At 51.8% G+C, this 18360-nt stretch overlaps 3 protein-coding genes across 8 annotated transcripts in view; 1 reads left to right on the top strand and 2 right to left on the bottom strand.

Moving 5' to 3' along the window:
• The window catches only part of GJB3 (gap junction protein beta 3), a 215587-nt gene that overhangs the window by 84100 nt on the left and 113127 nt on the right, over positions 1–18360 (top strand). The gene's annotated exons all lie outside the window — the stretch shown is intronic.
• On the bottom strand, positions 3373–7371 carry SMIM12 (small integral membrane protein 12). Of its 2 annotated transcripts, none has more exons than XM_058718143.1 (2): positions 7238–7371; positions 3373–4304 (listed from the first exon to the last, which is right to left on the bottom strand). In XM_058718143.1, exon 2 carries the CDS (start codon positions 4297–4299, stop codon positions 4021–4023), a length of 279 nt encoding a protein of 92 aa, XP_058574126.1. In that variant the 5' UTR covers positions 4300–4304; positions 7238–7371; the 3' UTR covers positions 3373–4020. The 2 variants fall into 2 exon arrangements, with proteins under 2 accessions (XP_058574126.1, XP_058574127.1); XM_058718144.1 differs by lacking the exon at positions 7238–7371 and adding an exon at positions 7011–7034.
• DLGAP3 (DLG associated protein 3) overlaps positions 12184–18360 on the bottom strand; it is a 64026-nt gene continuing 57849 nt past the window's right edge. For all 3 annotated transcript variants that reach the window (XM_058718127.1, XM_058718129.1, XM_058718126.1), the window contains 4 exons: positions 15198–15682; positions 14166–14257; positions 13785–13928; positions 12184–13056 (listed from right to left, as the gene is read on the bottom strand). In XM_058718127.1, the coding sequence (XP_058574110.1) occupies positions 12838–13056; positions 13785–13928; positions 14166–14257; positions 15198–15682 (940 nt within the window). In that variant the 3' untranslated portion in view covers positions 12184–12837. The remainder of the gene's footprint in view (positions 13057–13784; positions 13929–14165; positions 14258–15197; positions 15683–18360) is intronic.

Genomic DNA, 18360 nt, shown 5'->3' with positions numbered 1-18360 from the left:
GTCCAAGGCTCTTTCCTCTACCTGTGCTCCTGATACAGGACTCCTGGGGATTCTACAACCCCTTGCTCCCCACTTCCCATCTCTGACCCTGCAGACGGAACCAACAGAACTGCTACTTAGTGACACAGGTCTGGCCAGCTTGGTTCTTATCCAAGGCAGTCCCTTCTGTAAAATATTCCTAAGAAGTCCTCAGCCACCAGGCCTGTCAGGGTCCTGTTATCACTCTCCCAGCCAAGGCTGGTCCTGCCTCCAGATCCCCACTTCACCAGGATCACAAGGATACATGCAACTATTGCAGGAAATGGAGGCTTTTCCTGCAGTAAAATGAAAGCAGCTAACATTATTGAGCACCTACCTACTGGTTGTCATAGACCCTGCTAAAAACTTTACATGTTACCTTAGCCTGCTGCCACCCAACAAATATAGGTATTCTTATCCCCATTTTACAGATGAGGACAGTGAGGTTCAGAAAGGCTAAGTGACTTGCCCAAGGTCATTCAGCTAGTTGCGGAGGCAGTATTCATAACTCAACTGTTGGACTCGAGAATGCACTTTATTTTTACTCTGCCACGCTGCCCTGGCTCACCACTCTACAAGTGCAGAGACGTCCACACCAAAGTGGAAAAGGGAGGCAAGACAGCTTTTCCATGTTTGCTGCCCGGCTCCCAGGCAGCTTCAGGGAGGCTAATCCCATCGTGTTTCACTCGGCCAACAGTCCCACCAGCCTGGGACGCTGGGAAGCCGACGAGAGTCAAAGGGCTCCCTGGCAGGCTTATCCTGGCAGCTGCCCAGCTGACTTGTGCTAACACAGCAACAGGCACAGGAAAGGCTCTAGAGGGAGTGGAAAAGCACCAGACACTGGGCCTCTGAGGGGACAGAAGTGATTCCTGCCAAGCTCAGACAGGATAACCCTGCTCTAAAGCCACCACCATCACTGGACTGAGAAAACACCCGAGAAGGGGCCAAGCACCTTTAGCAAGCACCAAGCACCTCTCCTTACTAATAATGCGTTTCAGTGAGTCGTGACAATTGGGCCAGTCCAGAAGAGGGACATGTGCCTCCAAGGTGAATCAGCAAGCATGGAAGAAACCAGTGCCCTGGTTCATTCCAGCCACCTTGGCCTGCCTTTGCCCACAACCACAGGAACCCTGCTACTCGATGTCACCTGAGCAGAGGCAAGAAGGCACGCACTGTGTCAGAGTTCCACTGCGGCAGCAGATCCCGGCCAGCCGTGGGAAAGAAAGAGCCAGCTGGGGATATTAATAGACCTGCTGGCGGCAGAGATTCAGTGAGGGCAAACCCTAGGAAATGAAACTGCCCTAGAGGGGGCATAAAATGAGACTCCTGGAAGGGAGCAATGTAGGTTTCCAAAGACAGGGTTTCGGCAGCCAGGCCCTGGGTGGAGCTACATCAGCAGTGACAGGGTTATTCTGAAATATCTGCAAATCCAAAAATGCCTTAGTTTGTGGGAAAACTTTTTTGGTGAGGTTTCTGTAGGTTTTCTATCCTCTAAAGTTCTGCTTAGACTGGTATTAGATATTAAGTGTCTAATATCTATTAGACTGGTTTCAAGAGAAACTAATCCTGGGCCCTAATATTTGCCACAAGTTGTTATACTGCTTTAAAAAAAAAAAAAAATGTATACCTCGCAGATTTCACTGAAAGGAAAGGGACAGTTTGAGAAGTCACAAATTGGCAGCTACTGGATGAAATTAAATCCACGGGTATGTTAGCAGGCTTTGAATTCTTTTTAAAAAATCAAATGTCAACATTTAAAAATCAAGTTTCCAAAAAAAAAAAAAATGCATAATATTCTAAATTTCTAGCATCTTTTAGAAAAAAGAAAAAAAAAACGAAAAATTTGGCATCACAAATTGGAAGATGCTGCATGGCCACTGCCCCCTTTAGGCAGGCCGGTCCCTGTAATTCCTGGCCTGGCCTGTTCACTTAAGCCCCGCTCACTTAAGCACCGCCCCTCCCCCGACTGACCCCTGGGGGCATGAGCCTTTGCGCTCCTTGTTAAGCCCAGGGAAGGGCTGCCAGGGAAGGGCTGCCAGGCTTGGTCATGCTCAGGACCACCACAGGGCGGCAGCACTGGTCTGTCACCCGCCAGCAGGCTAACCAAGCTGAGCTCGGCACACCCTTGCAGAACCAGACATCTCATGCTTACCTCAGTGGTAGACACTCACACACTCATTAGATTTACTCCCTAAAAGCAACAGTGGCTCATTTCAGCATTGCCACTCGCTTCAGGGACTGAGGAGGGCCACTAACGACTTGCTCTCTCCTCTGGCCACCCCCTTCCACATCTTCCCAGCTCCGCCCACCCCACCTGTTCAGGAATTCCACCTCCACCCACCTGTTATACCAGCAGGCCTCAGATCCCAAGAGAAGAGAAGGACAAACCCACCCCCCCACCCCCACCACCATCACCTTGAAAGACAGTTCATTCTTCATCATATGCTCCTTACTTACTTTTGCTCACTTAGGTTAAATGTCAGTTGACTTCATGGACAATAGGTTCTTACACCTCTTCCCACCCTCTGCTCTCACTGCCCTTCCAACAGCACTAGTGACATCTTCAGCGGCAGCATTTAGTATAAATTCCTGCAGCCATTTAAGAAAGACTTTTGGTACTATGCATCAAGGTCCTCAACACTGCACATCCATTTCACCCAAAATGCCATTTGTGGTTCCTGCCATTGACTCCAAAATGCAGGAAAAGCTTTATGAAAAATATGTATTGCAATATTTACACTAGTGAACCACCAGAAACAATCCAAATGTCCAGCAACTGGGAAATTACTGAAAACCACGTTTTTCCCACTTGATGGGCAGTTGTGAAGCTATTAAAGTAGGATTGTGAAGACCATGTGATAAGATAGAAAAAATGATTACGATATGAGAAACTATGTAAAGAAAGAATATAAAATTAAGTGGACAATAATGTAAAAATCTTAAAAACCTATGCCAAGAATTAGTGAAAGGGAACAAAATGCTACCTTTGTAGTTGTACTAGAGCCCTAGTTGGGGTTGGGCATGGTGCTGACCCTTTTTAAATCTCTACCAAATGTTCTTTAATGTATATATATTATTTTTATAGGGAAAAATGTAGTTCTGTGTACAACTGGGAAATTTGATAGCAATTCTTAAGCTCCCTGGTCTACACTGAATTCACACTTTGAAATATCCTATAAGCCTCTTCCCATCATGATAAAAAGGCTGCTGGGAACCTGCACGTCCAGGACTCACTGCCTGGGCCCCGGAGCCCTTAGTTAAAGGCCAGTATTATCCACCCCTGAAGTGCCTGCACTTGCATAACTCCTAAGGAGACCCCAACACTATCTGGAAGATAGGATTCAATCAATATGGTTCTCAGATGACACTTTAATCAAGTTTTGTACCATACAGTGATGGGGGGGGGGGGGGTGAAAAATCATGACTGTTTTCAAGCAAATTCACCTGTCCCAAGGCAAACTGCCTGGACTTCCAAGAACAGAAAAAGGCTTTCCTCCCCGAGGAGTCTCTTTCCTGACCTGATAGGATAGGATTTCAGGAAGAATGAGCACAGGAAGAGGGCAAACTAGTGAAAGAAGCCAGGTAGCTTTTTGAATTCTTCCCAGTGCACACAGGAACTAGGCCTGCAGGCATGCCTCCTAAGGCAGCCCCAACTCCAGCCCCTCCCCCTCGAGGCCGAAGAGCCTCCCCGCAGAAGCAGACGGCCATCGTTTATAACACTTCTCCCAGCAGCACGCCCAGAAGCGCAGAAGCCTGCGCACCACACAACGGATGCAACCTTCAGGCCAGAACCCCCAAGGGCCTTTCCTCTTCACTGGCCCCTCGGCTGCTCACGTGTCTGCCTGGCAACAGAACAGCAGCCAGTATGTGCAAGGCTGGGTGGTGCGGGAAGGGCCAGAAGAAGCAACAAAGCAAATGACATGTGGGTTCTGGAGCCGGGTAGACACGGTGGCAGGGCCACTCATGGCCCACAGAAGGACCCATGGGGCTCTGTGTCCTCCATTAGTTCTTCTCCGGGCGGTTTCTGTTCAGGACAGCTTTAGGGGCAAATTCCAGCTTGTCCTTAAGGCTCACCACCTGGGTGTGGTCCTTGCCTAGCAGTTCATCCAGCTTGCGGTCCTCCCGGCGCTCAGAGATGCTCTTCTCCTCCTCCACGGGCTGGGGATCCTTTCCCCGGATGAACCATTCCAGGTGGTAACCCACAGCCCCGACCACAAAGGCCACAGGAAATGTGACATAGGGAGCATAGGTACGCACCACGGTCCAGAGCACAGGCCACATGACATCTGCAGAAGAGCACAAGGCCGCATTAGGGAGAAACCAGCACCCCCTCTTCCCCGAATATGGACAACCCAACCCACTGGGGCTCTCCACTTCCCAGGCAGCCGGGCACAATTTACTGAGCATCCACCCCAGGCAGAGTAATCCAAGAGGGTACCTTGCTTTAGGCAACAGTTTGGGCCCTGAAACAACCTAGGCAGTTTTCAAAGACATGATTGTTAGGGAAAGGGGGAAGAATCTCTTTTATGTACTATGCTCTTTGACAATTACACAACCATGCATGGCAGTGTTCCCCACAAGGGAACCTCTGAGCTTACCTACCAAAGATTCAAGTCTGTTATTGACCCCAGGCCCTGCCTCCACAGTTTGCCAACATTACAGAAATGGACAAGAGCCTTTCTCTGCTCTACGCAGTTTCTCCATGAACACAGCCAGCCATAATTTTCCTACCATGTGTAGTCCCACTGTGAGTCTCCTGGCTCCAAGATAATGAGAAGTAGTTTCTTTGCCTCACAAAAATAATAAGGAGCATATTTAAGTGGCCAAAACCCTAATTCAACCATTCTGGATGTTATATAATGATGATTTTTTCCTATTCTGACCTTGATTTCCCTAACAATGAGACATATGTATACTTTACAAAACTGCTGCCCAAACCTCTTTCAAAATACGTTCTCTTCGGGGCACCTGGGTAGCTCAGTTGGTTAAGCATCCAACTCTTGATCTCGGCTCAGGTCATGATCTCACAGTCAGGAGATCAAGCCCCAGGTTGGGCTCCTTGCTGAGCGTGGAGCCTGCATGGGATTCTCTCCCTCACTCTGCCCCTCCACCCCCTCTCAAAAATAGATAGGTAGATAGATAGATAGATAGATAAATAACAATATACATTCTCTTCAACCAAGCCCATACCCTCATTTTGCATAATAAACTCCTAAAAATATCACCAACACTGAAAAACTAGGGCTTGAGTTTTTCTGTAAAAAAAAAAAAAAAAAAAAAACAACCAAAAAAAAACACAGTACAAGCCCATGGCAGAAAAAAAAAAGGTGGAATGGCTCTGGAGCATCCTGAAAGTAAGTAAATTAAGCTCTTACATGCCAGTCCTTGGGCTAAGCAGTTTATATATAGTATTCCCTTTAATCGTCATGTCTACTCTAAGAAGTAGATGGCATTATCAGAGGGTTAACTAACTTGCCCAAAGTCTCAACTAAAAGATCATTCCATTTGCACTCTGTAGGTGTTTCTCCAACTTGGCTATCTCTGGTCTAAAGCGTACAACTGAAACGTCACCAAGAATAAAATGATTCTCTCTTTTTGGTTCCAATTCTCTTTGGAGAAATCCAGTATTCTGTGCACCAAGACTATAATGGATCATCATCAAGGAAAAAAACTGCAGGAGCCTCAAGGTTCCCCTCTGGGTCCTTTGTCTTAGCACCAGGCCCTATGCTGGACAAGTCACACACTAGTCATCACCTGATCCTTACAACACCTCTATGAGGCAGGAATTATCAGCCCAGATTTGTGTCTAAGGCCACAGTGGCTCAGGGACATTATGTTAACTTGTCCAGGATCACTAGAAGTGACACAGCCACAGCTTTTGAATCCAGGCCTCTCCAAACTTCAATGCTTGTGCTCTTTCTAGTGGTAAGAACACAGTGCAGACAGGTGTATTGTTTCCTCCAAGTCCTGGACTTGGGGAGAGCTTCCTGCAATTTCTTCCCATCTACTTGGCATGTCACTATCTGGAAGAGCTTCCCTCTTGGGCAAACTCTAAGATTACTCAGATTTGTGAAATCATAAGACTTAGAAGTTGTTAAAACTCCGCTGAAGAACCTCAAACCTAATACTTCATTTTCTTTCCTTTTATGCAAATTCCCTATAAGTAAACACTTACTCTAAACAGCAATCCTCCATTCAGATCCCTCATTTGCCGTCAAACATAGCAAGCATGAGTCCACAATTCATATCACTCCCCACATGCAGCAAAGGTCTCTCTGTCGTCCTGCCCACATTCTAATCATTCCCCAACTAGTCAATTCATTCATTTATTCAACCCTTAGAACCACTTTCTCTGTGACAGATGTTGGGCTGGCAGCCTACCCTACTTACCTGCATTTCTCAAAACACTTAAGCTCCAAGAGAGCAAGGACCATGTCTGTGTGCACCACCACCACCACCCCCCGGCCTGGTATAAAGCTCCCCAAAACAGTTTGTTGAATGAATGAATGACAGCTCAGACAACCCGCCAGTGTAAAATCACAGCAGTCACCCACCCCCTCGCCCTCAAAAGGCGGCAGGAATACAGCAGGCTACTTTTCTGATTCCAAGAAGCTAAATACTCTCCAAGTCATCCCTGGGGTATCAAAATGAAAGCAGCAAATACTGGAACGTATTCTTTCCGGCCCAACACAGAGGAAGCCTGAGTGTCCGGTAAAGGTCAAGTGGGTTCCCGGGAAGCCTGTCCTTGTGCCGGCGCCCCGGAGACCCAATGAGACCCGAAGCCGCAGTTCCGAGATTTGAGAACTGTTAACAAAGGCAGATGAGATCTGACAGGGTGGAAGGACCGACCCTGACCGTCACTCGAGACCAGCCCAGAGATGGGAGCGCAACGGAGGTCCACGTCCAAGTATCTGCCCTTCTCCCTCCTCTGGGCTCCCAGGCCCTGCCCGTTATCCCACCACGCTCGTGGCCTTGTCGGCGTCCGTTCTCACCCACGTGCCTGAGGCCGAGAAGCCCTGGTCGCAAAGGGTCTGCTGGGAGCCCAGACTCAGCTTCCGAGCCCTGGGAAGAGAGGAGCTGTCAGGCCGGGGCGGGAGCAGACACTCGCGATCACCCTTCCCTAATTCAGAGGTCACTGCCTGGAGCCGTGCCCCCGGCAACGGGCGGCCCCGGCGGCCGCTCTGGGGGAGGGAACTGTCCGCCGGGACCGCGTGCTCACCTGCGCCGCAGCCCGCACTGCACCGTCCGGGCCCCGTCCTCCGCCCGCTCACTCGCCTGGAGCACCGACGTCTCCACTCCCAGCGGCCCGCAGGCCCTCGCCCCGGGATCCCGCCCACCGGCGCCTGCTCTCTCGGAGCGCGGCGATTGGCTGAGCTCCAGCCAGAGAACCAGAGGAAGCTAGGCGTCCTCAGCAGGCCCCGCTGCACAGAGAAGGGTACTGCGCCCCCTGGTGGTGTGGAGGTTTCCCAGTGACGTTAGCACGTGCTTGTCGCGGGGAGAAAGTGGAAGGTCATCCATTCTTTATTCAACTGATGTTTATTAGGCGTCTCCTAAGACCTAGGTCTGGGCACACAAAAATTAAAGACAGATTCCTTGACTTCAAGATCTTCTTGGCAGAATATAGTCTAGAACTCTAAGAACGCTTCAGAGCTGGGCTAGCTTTCTAGCCATGTGACCTTGGGGGCATTATTAATCAGCCTGCGCCTCCTTTCCAGCTTATGCATAAAGGTAATAACACCTATTTCACAGAAGGTTGTGAGGGTTTGATGAGATAATGCATGTAAAGTGCTGTGCCAGGCACAGAGCAACAGGGAAATAAATGGTACTATCGTTGGTATACAAAAAATTGAAATGCAGTAAAACCTAAGTCTTACCTGACCCCTTAGATACAAGTATTCACTCCCCCTGTATCCACTATGCCCTGTACAGACACGTATTTGATCACATACAGTTGACCTTCGAACCACAGGGGTTTGAAACTGTGTGGGTCCACTTATACACGGATTTTTTGCAATAAATACAGTACAGTACCATAAATATATTTTTTCTTCCTTATGGTTTTCTTAATCACATTTTCTTTTCTCCAGCTTATTTTATTGTAGGAAGACAGTACATTATATATATATATATAATATACAAGATATGTGTTAATCAACGGTTATCTGTAAAGCTTGTGGTGAAAAGTAGGCTATTGGTAGTTCAGTTTTGGGCAAATCAAAAGTTACACACGGATTTTCGACTGCTCAGGAGGTGGGTACCCCTAATGCCCTCATTGTTCAGGGGTCAACTGTGTAGAGAAAAACACCAAAGCTCAAGTTCCGTAACACCCCACTAGCCCCTCTGACATCTGTTCCACGAGTCTCAGCCAAGCATGTTTATCTGTAGGACGCAGGCTAAACTCATATATTCCTCCATGCAGACCAAACAGTTCACACCTCCGTGCCTTCTTTTACTATGCTTTTTCATCTATCTGGAGTGCCCCTCCCACCTTTCTTTACCAAAGTAGCTCTGGCTCATTTTTCCAGCTTCAGGGACACCTCCAAATAGGAAGCCTCCTAGATTGCTTAGGGCATCACATTAGCTGCCCTTCCTCTATGATCTCAAAGAAGTCAGTGCTGGAGTGCCTGAGTGGTTCAGTCAGTTGAGCGTCCGACTCTTGATTTCAGCTCAGGTTGTAATCTCACGGTTCATGAGATAGAGCCCCGTGTCAGGCTCTGCACTAACAGCCTGGAACCTGCTTGGGATTCTCTCTCTCCCTCTCTCTCTGCCTCTCCCACCCTCTCTGTCAAAATAAATAAATAAACTTTTTTTTAAAAAAGTGCTACGCTCTGGAAGTGGAGATAGGGAGAAAGGAACAGTATAAAGAAACACGTAAATGTGTAAGAAACCATTATTAGCAGAACTTGTTCCTCAAAAGAGAGGAGAAGTAAATAGAATTGCCTAGAATAATTAGCATTCAGTCAGCCAATCCACATGTTCTAGGCAATGGGGATGCAAAATTGACTGTGACTACCCCTGTCCCAGGAGTTTTCTGAAGAGATTGCCCGGCCCTGAAAGCAGAGGGGTCTATGAACTGCCAAGGGAGTGACAACAGAAGCATGCACAAGTAGCCCAGAGGAGGAGCCCAAGAAGAATCAGAGAGTGCTCACCAGAGGCACCTACCCTTGAGCTGAGTCTTAAGGGATGGCTGGTAGTTCCGTCAAGCAGAACTGAGTGGAGCTCTAGCGTACAGACTTAGGAATCAAATGTGGGTTCAAATTCTGGCCCTGCTGCCTGCTAATCTCAGAAAAGCTGTTTACATTCTTTGTTTAAACACAGGCAATAAGTTCCCATCTCCTAGGGTGGTTCTGAGTATTATATCACCTTCTGTGTATAAAGTGCTTGGCACAGTGCTTGCCCCCACCCCACCCCCGCCCCGAGTGCTCAGTAAACGGTCACTGGTATGTTCAGTATTCCCCAAATTGCTTCCTCCTTCTATAATGTCTGTGTCCACTGAAGGCTTTACTTATTCCCTAAGCCAAAAACCTAAATGACACCTTCAAAATCTCTTCATCTTTGCATTATTCCCCAAACCCAGCTTATGTCTTCTGGAATGTCTCTGAAGTTCTTCATCATCTCTTACCTGGACCACCTTAGCAATTCCCTGAGTGGTCTTCCTGCTTTCCATTGTTCCCCCCAGTCCATTTCCACTCTTAGCCAAAGGGTCTTTCAAAACCTTAAATAAAACCTTGAAATCTCCAGCTAAAACTCCCTCTCTTCCCATGGGTCCCTTCTGGCCTCTCTCTGAGCCTGTCACCTACTGCCAGTCTCTGCTCTTCCCATGACCCCACATACACTTACCCTACCATTCGTTTGCCCCAGCTGGTCCCTTTGCCTGAAATGAACGTCCTCCCTCTCTTCCTCTGCTGCAAAACTCTAACTTATTTTGCAAGACCCAGTTCAAAATGCCCCTCTTGCAGAAAGCTTTCCTAGAATCAACTGGCTGCTAGAGGCTCTATCTTCTGGTCTCCTCAGCCCCTCTGGGAGAGGCCTCCCTTTGTATGTACCTGTCTGTTTATATGCCTGGCTATGGCCAAACAGGGAGCAATTTAAGCAAAGGGACTGGATCTAACCCTTCACTTGCCCATGGAGCCCAGCACATCTCCCCAGGCCTCAACATCCAGGGACTCCCTGCCACATCAGCCCCACATGGGGAGATTTAGACGTCCCGTCTGTAGCAAGATGCCCATTACACTTGTTCAGGGCTGTCCTGTTCCTCTATGCCAGTCCCATATACCTCATGGTCCTGGAAAACCCAGCCCAGTTTCTGGGAAAAGACATCGACCCATAAAGAGCTGTATAGTGCAGATGGTAAAACTCAGACGAAGCCACTTCTCAGCTTTGTGATTTGGGGTAAGTTTAAATTCTGAAAGCCTGTTTTCTCAGCTGTAAATGATGGTAACAATATCCACTCCAGAGGATTGCTCTGAGTATCATCCAGTTCAAACCCAATTTTAGAGATGAGAAAACTCCATCTCAGAGAAGTAAAGTGACCCAGCCAAAGGCTCACTTGGCAAGTCCAGGGGAAATAGACAAATGGGCATTTCTAGTTGAAACTTTTGGACAGTCATCCAACCTAAATGTTCTCAAACCTGGCTGCCCATCAAAATCACCTGGCACACTTGTTAAAGACTCATTTGGGGGCAGAGAGTCTATTCACAGTCTTGGACAGGGCCCAGGAATCTGTTTGGGATCAGCTCCAAGCTGACTCACTTTGGGGAATTTGGAACATATAGGGCTCCTCTCCACCTTCCAGTGGCCTCATCTAGGCATGTGTGTGTGTGCGACCTCATGCTTTTCAGGTGGTCTCCCACACCAGCCTGGAAAATAGCTGCTTCTGCCAGTCTCCTATTCAAAACCCTTCCGTGGCTCCCAGTGGCTCTCAGGACCCAGACCCACTCTCCTCAAGTTGACCCAAAAGCCCAGCATGGTCAAGCCTTTGCACTCCCAATGCTTTCCCTCCTCCTGGCCTTTGCACAGCTGTTATCAGACCTTGGAACATTCTTCCCAGCCCTGGCACTGCTCCAGTGGCTCTTTCCAGCATTCACCCTCATTCTGTAACTGCTTGTTTACTTATCTGTTTTTCCCATAAGACCGTTAGTGCCATAGGATAGCAACTACACTTGTTCAGGGCTATGTTCCAGGTGCTGGCCAGTGCCAACAGTGGTTCTTGATAAATACCTGCTAAATAAATAAATGAGAACTGGCTAGTCCAATGTGGCCCAAAAAGGCAGTCAGAGACTTGGATGGCTCTTCTTCCTGCCTCAGGGTGACACATCAACCCCAAGGACCAGAAGGGGTTGCCAGACAGGGTGGGAGCTGTCATCAAACCCTTTCTGGACTGGGAAAGCTGTAGAGCTAAAAGCTCACGGTTTGGCATTAGACAGACCTGGGTCCACCACTCTGAGCCCTGCCTGTGACTTTGGACGGGTCACTGAACCTGTCCGGGGTTTCAGCTCTCTCACCTGTCATAAGGATGAGCTCTATGCATGTAAATCGCTCTCCCCCTGCCTGACCCGGAGCAAACATCCCATAAACATTAGCCATCACTACCAGGTCTGGGTTTCTTCTTAGCTTCCCAGGAAAGTTCTGTTGCCCCCCCCCCAGCACCCCCCCCACCAAAGTGCCCACCCAGAGGAGGCATCAGAAAAATGTGACAACACTAAATTGAATAATGTTTCTGCTGCTGATCAGTAGTGAGTGGAACAGAGGGAACACCGGACCCTTCGGGGAAGGGAAACCAATATCCATCCATGTCTAAGAATAACAGCAAACCCTGTTTATTGAGCGCAGGCCTGCCGGTGAACCAGGCTTTGGACTCTGGGCTGCCCTGTTGGTGGAGGGAAGCCTGGGAGCATTGAGAGGCAGAGAAATGGACTAAACTAGGAGGAGGAGTGAGGAGGAAACCCTTCTTCACTGCCCCCGGGCCCCTCCAGTAGGGCTCAGATCCTTCGCAGCCACCAGGGGGCCGAATTCCCTTTGCCCCAGCTGGCTCAGGCGACTGGGCTCTCCCCATATCAAAAGAGCGGCTACCGGCCTCCCCTCCCACCACCCACTTCCCGACCACCCCCGGCTCCCATGCACGGGGCAGAGGTGGCTCCTTCTGGAGAGAGCAGCCGGCTCGAGTGCAGTTCTGCCGTTTTATTTTTCCTGGGATACTCAAGGGGATGTGGGAACAGCCACAGGTGTGGTGAAGGGAAGCCCCGTCTCCCCTCCCCAGCAGCTGGGAAAGGGGAGAGGCCCAGGCGCCCTGGTCCTGGGTTGGTCCAGCCACTGTGGTCCCTGGGCCCGGTGGGCTGAGGGCTGAGGGTGGAGCCCCTGGGAGGGTGGGGCAGGCTCCTAGGTGGGGTTCGGGATTCTTCATAAAAAGCCACGAAGCTTGATCCCCACGAAGCCCAGCCCCGCGGGGTGGGGGGAGGGGTGGGGGGGACGCAGAGCCCAGATGGGGGACCCGGCCCGGCCTGGCCCGTGGGGGGTAGTAATGGCAGAGATGGTGCCCGTGGGGAGGAGGTGGGGACGAAGCGTCGGACCAGGAGGGAAGGGAGTCCAGGTGGGGGCGCAGGGCGGAGAGGCACGGCCCCCAGCCCAGCCCGGGCGCCTTCGCGTGGGGTCAGGAAGGTAAAAAACCCACGAGAGTGTGACGGGCAGGAGGGGCCGGGGCGTGCGGTGCCGGCGGGGCGGGCGCACGGGGCGGCCCGCGTTCACAGTGACCTCGACGCTGGGTGTACAGTACGGGTAGAAAACCGCGGGCCCGGGCCCAGGCTGGGCGGGCCGGGCCGGTCACAGCCTGGTCTGGGCCTCGGGGATGTAGATCTCGATGCTGTCGGCGCTCTCTGTGGCCGAGCTGTGGCGGAAGGAGGCGGCGCGCTTGGCCGCCAGGAGCCGCTTGCGCGCTTCCTGCCGCTGCCGGTCCACCGAGTCCAGGGAGCGCTCCTTCACCGGCACGCCCCGGCCCCGCGAGGGCTTCTTTGGTATCGGCGGAGGGACCTTCTTCTCCTCCTGCCGGGAGAGGGGGCGGCGGCTCAGTCTGGAGGTCGGGGTCCCCCCACCCCCGATCCCCAGCTCACGCTCCCGCCTCCCGTGGGACTGACACCAGGCTCCCGCGCGGGAGAACCGTCCGAAGGCGTCGCCACCGACGCCGGCCAAGAAGTCCCGGGGGTGCTTGCGGCAAGGTCAAAAGCCACTTTTCATTAAAAATTAGGAAACCGGGCGCCCCCTGGTGTCGCCGTTCGCGAGTACTCGCATCAGAGCGCTCGCTCCTCCGAGACGGTGGGAAGTGAGCGATATCCCCCCAGTCGGGAGGAGTGCGGCTTCCCTGACTCGTGCAAGGAAATGGGGGTTCGCTACTAGACGTCTGGGCCTCATCACAGACAACCTCTAGTGAAGTGAGGGCTGACGGGCCCGCCAAGGTCCCCGCTATGCCTAGGTCCAAGCTAAGGGCAGTCTGGAATTTCGCTCCTCTGTTTCTTCAAACTACAGCTGGTCCTAGGCGGCTGCAGCCACCTCGGGGCTCTGGCAGCTCAGGCAGTGATGAGCACAGGGCCAAGCAGATGGCAGTGACCAAGAGTGGGATCATACTGAAAGAAGATGGTCACCATCACCTGTCCAGGACTGCCTTTGCTCCCTGTGAATGTCCTCTGTTCCCCTGCCTCTCCCCACAACAGGTCTGTCTGGGGAAGGGCATTTTCCAGAGTCTGTCCTTTTGGCTTGAAGGGACTCTCCCCTACCTTAGGCTCCAGGAGTTTCCAGCTGTTGGCCTTAAGTTGCTGTAGCTCCAGGAACTTGAGGGTCACATCCTCGATAGAGAGCTGCAGGAGATCCCAAAAACCCGCCAGGTCCTGGAAGGTGGGCACGGGGAACGCAGTGGGGTCCTTTAGTGGAGAGAGACAGACGAGAGGCAGCCAGTCAGGAAGATCTGTGCCCCAGCCAGGACCAGAGAAAGCCCCATCCACCCTCACTGTCAGGAAGTTCAACCTGGGACAGTGGGGTGGGGGGATGAGAGACAGGGAGACAAGAGCGAGCCCAGGCCTCTCCCTGTTGGGCACAAACACCTGGTCTCACCTCCAGGCATACGCACACCTGGTAGGCTCTAGCCCATGGGCACTCACCATGCTTTGCTGACACAGCCGGAAGAACTGCTGAACTTTCTGGGACAGGAGAAGTTGTGTACTGCCCACGGCACTGCGGATCTTCTCCAGGACTGGAGAGCAGAAGGAGATTCAGGGAAGGGCCGGATGACTCTCCTTTCCCAGCCTCCAAGATGTCTGCCCTGAATGACTCAACCTTCCCTTATCTGGCACTCTCTGTCTGTCTCCTCCAGTCCCCTCCCCATCCCATCCTCAAGTTCCTAACAAACAGCTCCTACCCCGTTTCACCAGGCCAGCTGTATCCTCAGACACCAGTGTTTCTTCCTTCATACAACCTCCATTTCGTAAGCACCTATCCTCCTGTGTCTCTCTTCCCTCCCATGTCATGGAACAGACGGAAGCCAGCCCCAACCTGGCCCTTTAGGCTTAGCCAGGCACTAGCTCGATGACCACCATTGGTCGAATTTTGTCACTCATCAGTATAGGACTCCTTGGCTCATTAAGAATTATGGAAATTTTCATATGCCTGACTCTTGTCTTCTTAGTCACTATTCCATAAATGTAGGGACTCTGATGTATGACTGTCTCCCCTCAGATGGATTTGCAGAGAAGGGCCATGGCTTCCCTCAGTCCAGGGCTGTGTCTCCTTCACCTAGGCCTCAGACAGTGATCTAACATCATGCACTGCCTTGCCCTCTGCCTTGAAGTATGGTCCCACTCGCTAGATCAGACCTGGACTCCCACACCAGCTCAGATGAGAACAGAGTCCCCTTGATCCCCACGGACTGGGTGACTTGGACTGGCAGCCATCTCCTAAGAGGTCCAGCTCCTTCATCTGGTCACTTTCCCTGTCCGACCTTGACCTCAGCCTCTGAAGCTGCTCCCCACTTCCTTCCAAGAGCTCCCAGCATGCCATGCTGCCAAGGGGAGACCTATGGAGGTCAAAGTCCTCACAGAGGCACACTCAAGCCCAACCAGAGGGCCCCCCTGTTCCACGGCTCTCCGCCCACCCCCAGTGGTGATCTCTTCGCGCACACAGGGTCCCCCACTCACTCTCCTCCGGCAGCTCATAGTCCTCCGCCTCGCGCTCCATCTGCTGGCACCAGTGCTCCAGCTTCTCCACCTCCGCTCTCAGCATCTTGATGAACCACTCACCATCCCGAGGGCAGGGGGACGTGCGGCCTGAGTCGGGGAGGCTACGTGAGCCGCGCTCCATCCAGGAGTCCCGACGGCTGGACCCGGGGCCAGGGGTGGGGGCAGGGGCAGGGCCTGGTGACCCATCGGTGGCCGGCGGCTCGTACGGCAGTGGGTAGCCCTCGCGGTAGGCCCACTGGCCCTGTGTGTGGACCGTGCGGAAGACTGAGTAGGTGGGGGCCCGGGGCCCGGGCTGGGGCTCAGAAGCGTGCCTCTGGAAGGAACGTCCGAACTGCAGGGCCTTGTCTTCTGTGGCCACTGTGGCCAGGCCAGCCAGGCCCTCCAGCTCCAGGTCTGCCTGCACACCCGCCGTCACACTGTTGGAGCGCTTGAACCTTGCCCGCCTGGTGAGAGAGGTGGCTGTCATCCCTGCCCCTTCCTGCTCTCATCACCATCCTCACCCCCACCCCAGGCCCAAAGGAAAAGGAAGAAGAAAAGAAACCTACAATGTGATGGACACTAATCCATGACCTCGAACTATACTAGCCCTTGCAGGTGGGTACAGAATTCCTGTTGCACTGCCTCTGGACAGGGGTGGTATTCAGAATATTTAACAATCTGTACTCGGTGGGCAGAAAAGATGCTGGCATACAGCAATCAGGATGGACGCACCCAAAGTGCTTAGAGCACAGCCTTGCAGAAGCAAGGGGCAAAGCAGTAGGGCGAGAGAGGGACCAGGGTGGTGGCTCTTTACCAATGAACACAGAAACATTTCAGCATTTGGACAAACAGCATGCCTTTGCTAGTTTACAACAACTGCCCGGGTTTGTCTTCAGCCCTTCAGAAACGAGTAAACTAAGGCCCAGAGAGGCCATTGGTCACCCAGCTACAAAACAGCTGAGCCAGGATTTGGACCCACGGCTGCTGGCTCCACAGCCCAAGCATCTCCCAGCACACCAGCTGCTGGAACATCAGGAAGAACTGCCTTGGAGCGGCCGGAGGGTGGGGGGAGCCTGCAGCTGAAAGGACTTCTCTAGGGAGCCCCACAGCTCAGCCCAGAGCCTGGCCAGACACAGTCAGCCAGTGCCAGTGGAGTTGAATTAAGTTGTTGGCAGGAATGACATAGGGCCTGGAAATTTCTTGTCTTTGAGTTAATATGCAAATCCTCTGCAAAACAGAAAGTCAGTTGGCTTTCTTCTGTTTCACCCCCTCCTCAGTTCAGAGTTCTTTCCTATGAAGAAGTCAGTAGCCTCTGAAGTGCATGGAGCTGGGGTCAGACAATGCTTGAAGAAGTGGGAGTCAGGAGATGTGGGGGTGGTGGGGAGGGGTGAACAGAAGTTTGACGTCTGGAAGTTTCCAGACCAAAAAAGAAAGACCCATATGTCCTAAGCTACCTCCACCCCATTACGGTCTAAAGAGAGGGGAACTTGGGGGACCAGCTCTAGGGACCCCTCAAGCTTCCCAGGAGTCTCCTCCAACCCCCACAACTTCAGCCTTCCTCTTGCTGCCCAGGCCTCCTCTCCCTGCCTGCCTTGCCTGCCTGCTTCCCTCCAGCTGGCGGGCTGCCTGCTGGGAGCCTGTTGCCATAGAAACCAGGCCCAGAAGGATGCTGCAGGACCCAGGAAAGAGAGATGCACTCATGTGCAGTCTCCAACAAGCCCTATGTCCCAACCCCCACCCAGAGAGACAGAGAAAGCAAGAACATATCCGCACTGCCTCCCACATGATCTTTACCCTGGCATCTGCTCTGTCCTGCCCTGGTCAAGATTTCTATCAGCCTCTGCCTTGATGTTGGACCAGACTCCTTTTAAGACCCTTCCGTCTCCACTCAGCACAGCACCAAAGAGAAGCACTAGATGAGGAACCAGATCTGAGTTCTAACGCTGGCTTTGTTGCTGTGTGCCTTTGGGGAGTTACTCCCCTCCATCTAGGGTGTAAAATATATCATACAATATATGTAATTATACGTAAGCATACATGCACACATACATCCTATATAAAATGATAGGAATGGACCAATAATCACTAAGGTACTTCCTCTCTCAAAAATTATACCTTGCATATTTTCAGATCAGGGGCCCAACATTCCCTCACCACTGAGGGAATGTTCCCTCCCTCCAAACCACTCAGGATTGGAGCAGTCTTCCTAAAGCTGATCTCTGCCCAGCTCATTCCCATGCCCCAAACTCTTCCATAGCTCCCCACTGCCAACAACATAAAGTTCAGGTTTCCTCTGCTGGCATTTCCCCAATGGTAGCATCTAGTCTGGAAGCAGTCCTCTTCTCTAACCTCACCGCTCCCTGCATTCTCCTTATTCCCCAAGTCGATTACACTGGCCCTGACTCTAAGCCTTTCTGAAATGGTCTTCCTCTTCCTCCTCCTCCTCCTCCTCCTCCTCCTCCTCCTCCTCCTCCTCCTCCTCCTCCTCCATCCCTCCCTGTCCATTCCCTACTCAAGTCATGTCTTCCTCTGTGAGCCTCCTGATTGCCCCCAAGACCATCCTCAGCACTGTATCTCCCTCAGCAGCCTTCTTGCATTTGGAGACAGCCCCCCCACCCCCCACCCCAAGTTCAGTTAAATTGTTCTCGGTTTCAGGTGAGAGTCTTGTGTGTCTAACTGAACTGTTGGGATGCACTTTCAAAACATCCATCTTGAATATTTCTGTGCCTCTGAGCTCCCGTTAACCTTTGGCTCCTTCAGAGCTCCAGCAGTTGCAAACCACACAGGTAAAGGTGGGGCTTGCCCCAGTAAAAGACATTATTGAAGACCTGCCTTCCCTGTTTGCCTCCCTGGTACCCTCATGGAACATGGCTCTGTCCTTCAGCACCACTGGTGTGCTGCCTTTCACCTCTGAGGGGATCCTGAGATTACATTCTGTCTTGATGGAAACAGGCCACATGGGCTGGAACAGAAGCTTGCATAAGTGCCCCAGGCTGCCTCAATGAAGCCTCTTCACCATGTCTACCTCAAGGAAGACCAAAAAAGTTAGAGCTTATGGGAATCCTAGAAGCACAGTCTTTACCAATACTCCCAGCAGGGGGCCAGAAAGTGGCAGAGTTTCAGCAGGAGTCAGTCAACCTTG

The sequence above is a fragment of the Neofelis nebulosa genome, chromosome 2 (assembly GCF_028018385.1).
Source record: "Neofelis nebulosa isolate mNeoNeb1 chromosome 2, mNeoNeb1.pri, whole genome shotgun sequence".
Lineage (NCBI taxonomy): Eukaryota > Metazoa > Chordata > Mammalia > Carnivora > Felidae > Neofelis > Neofelis nebulosa.
The sequence above is the reverse complement of the archived record's forward strand: the minus strand, read 5'-3'. Positions and strand labels throughout refer to the sequence as shown.

Coding starts and splice junctions, on each gene's coding strand:
- SMIM12 (XM_058718143.1), bottom strand. CDS start 4,299: ATGTGGCCTGTGCTCTGGACCGTGGTGCGTACCTATGCTCCCTATGTC.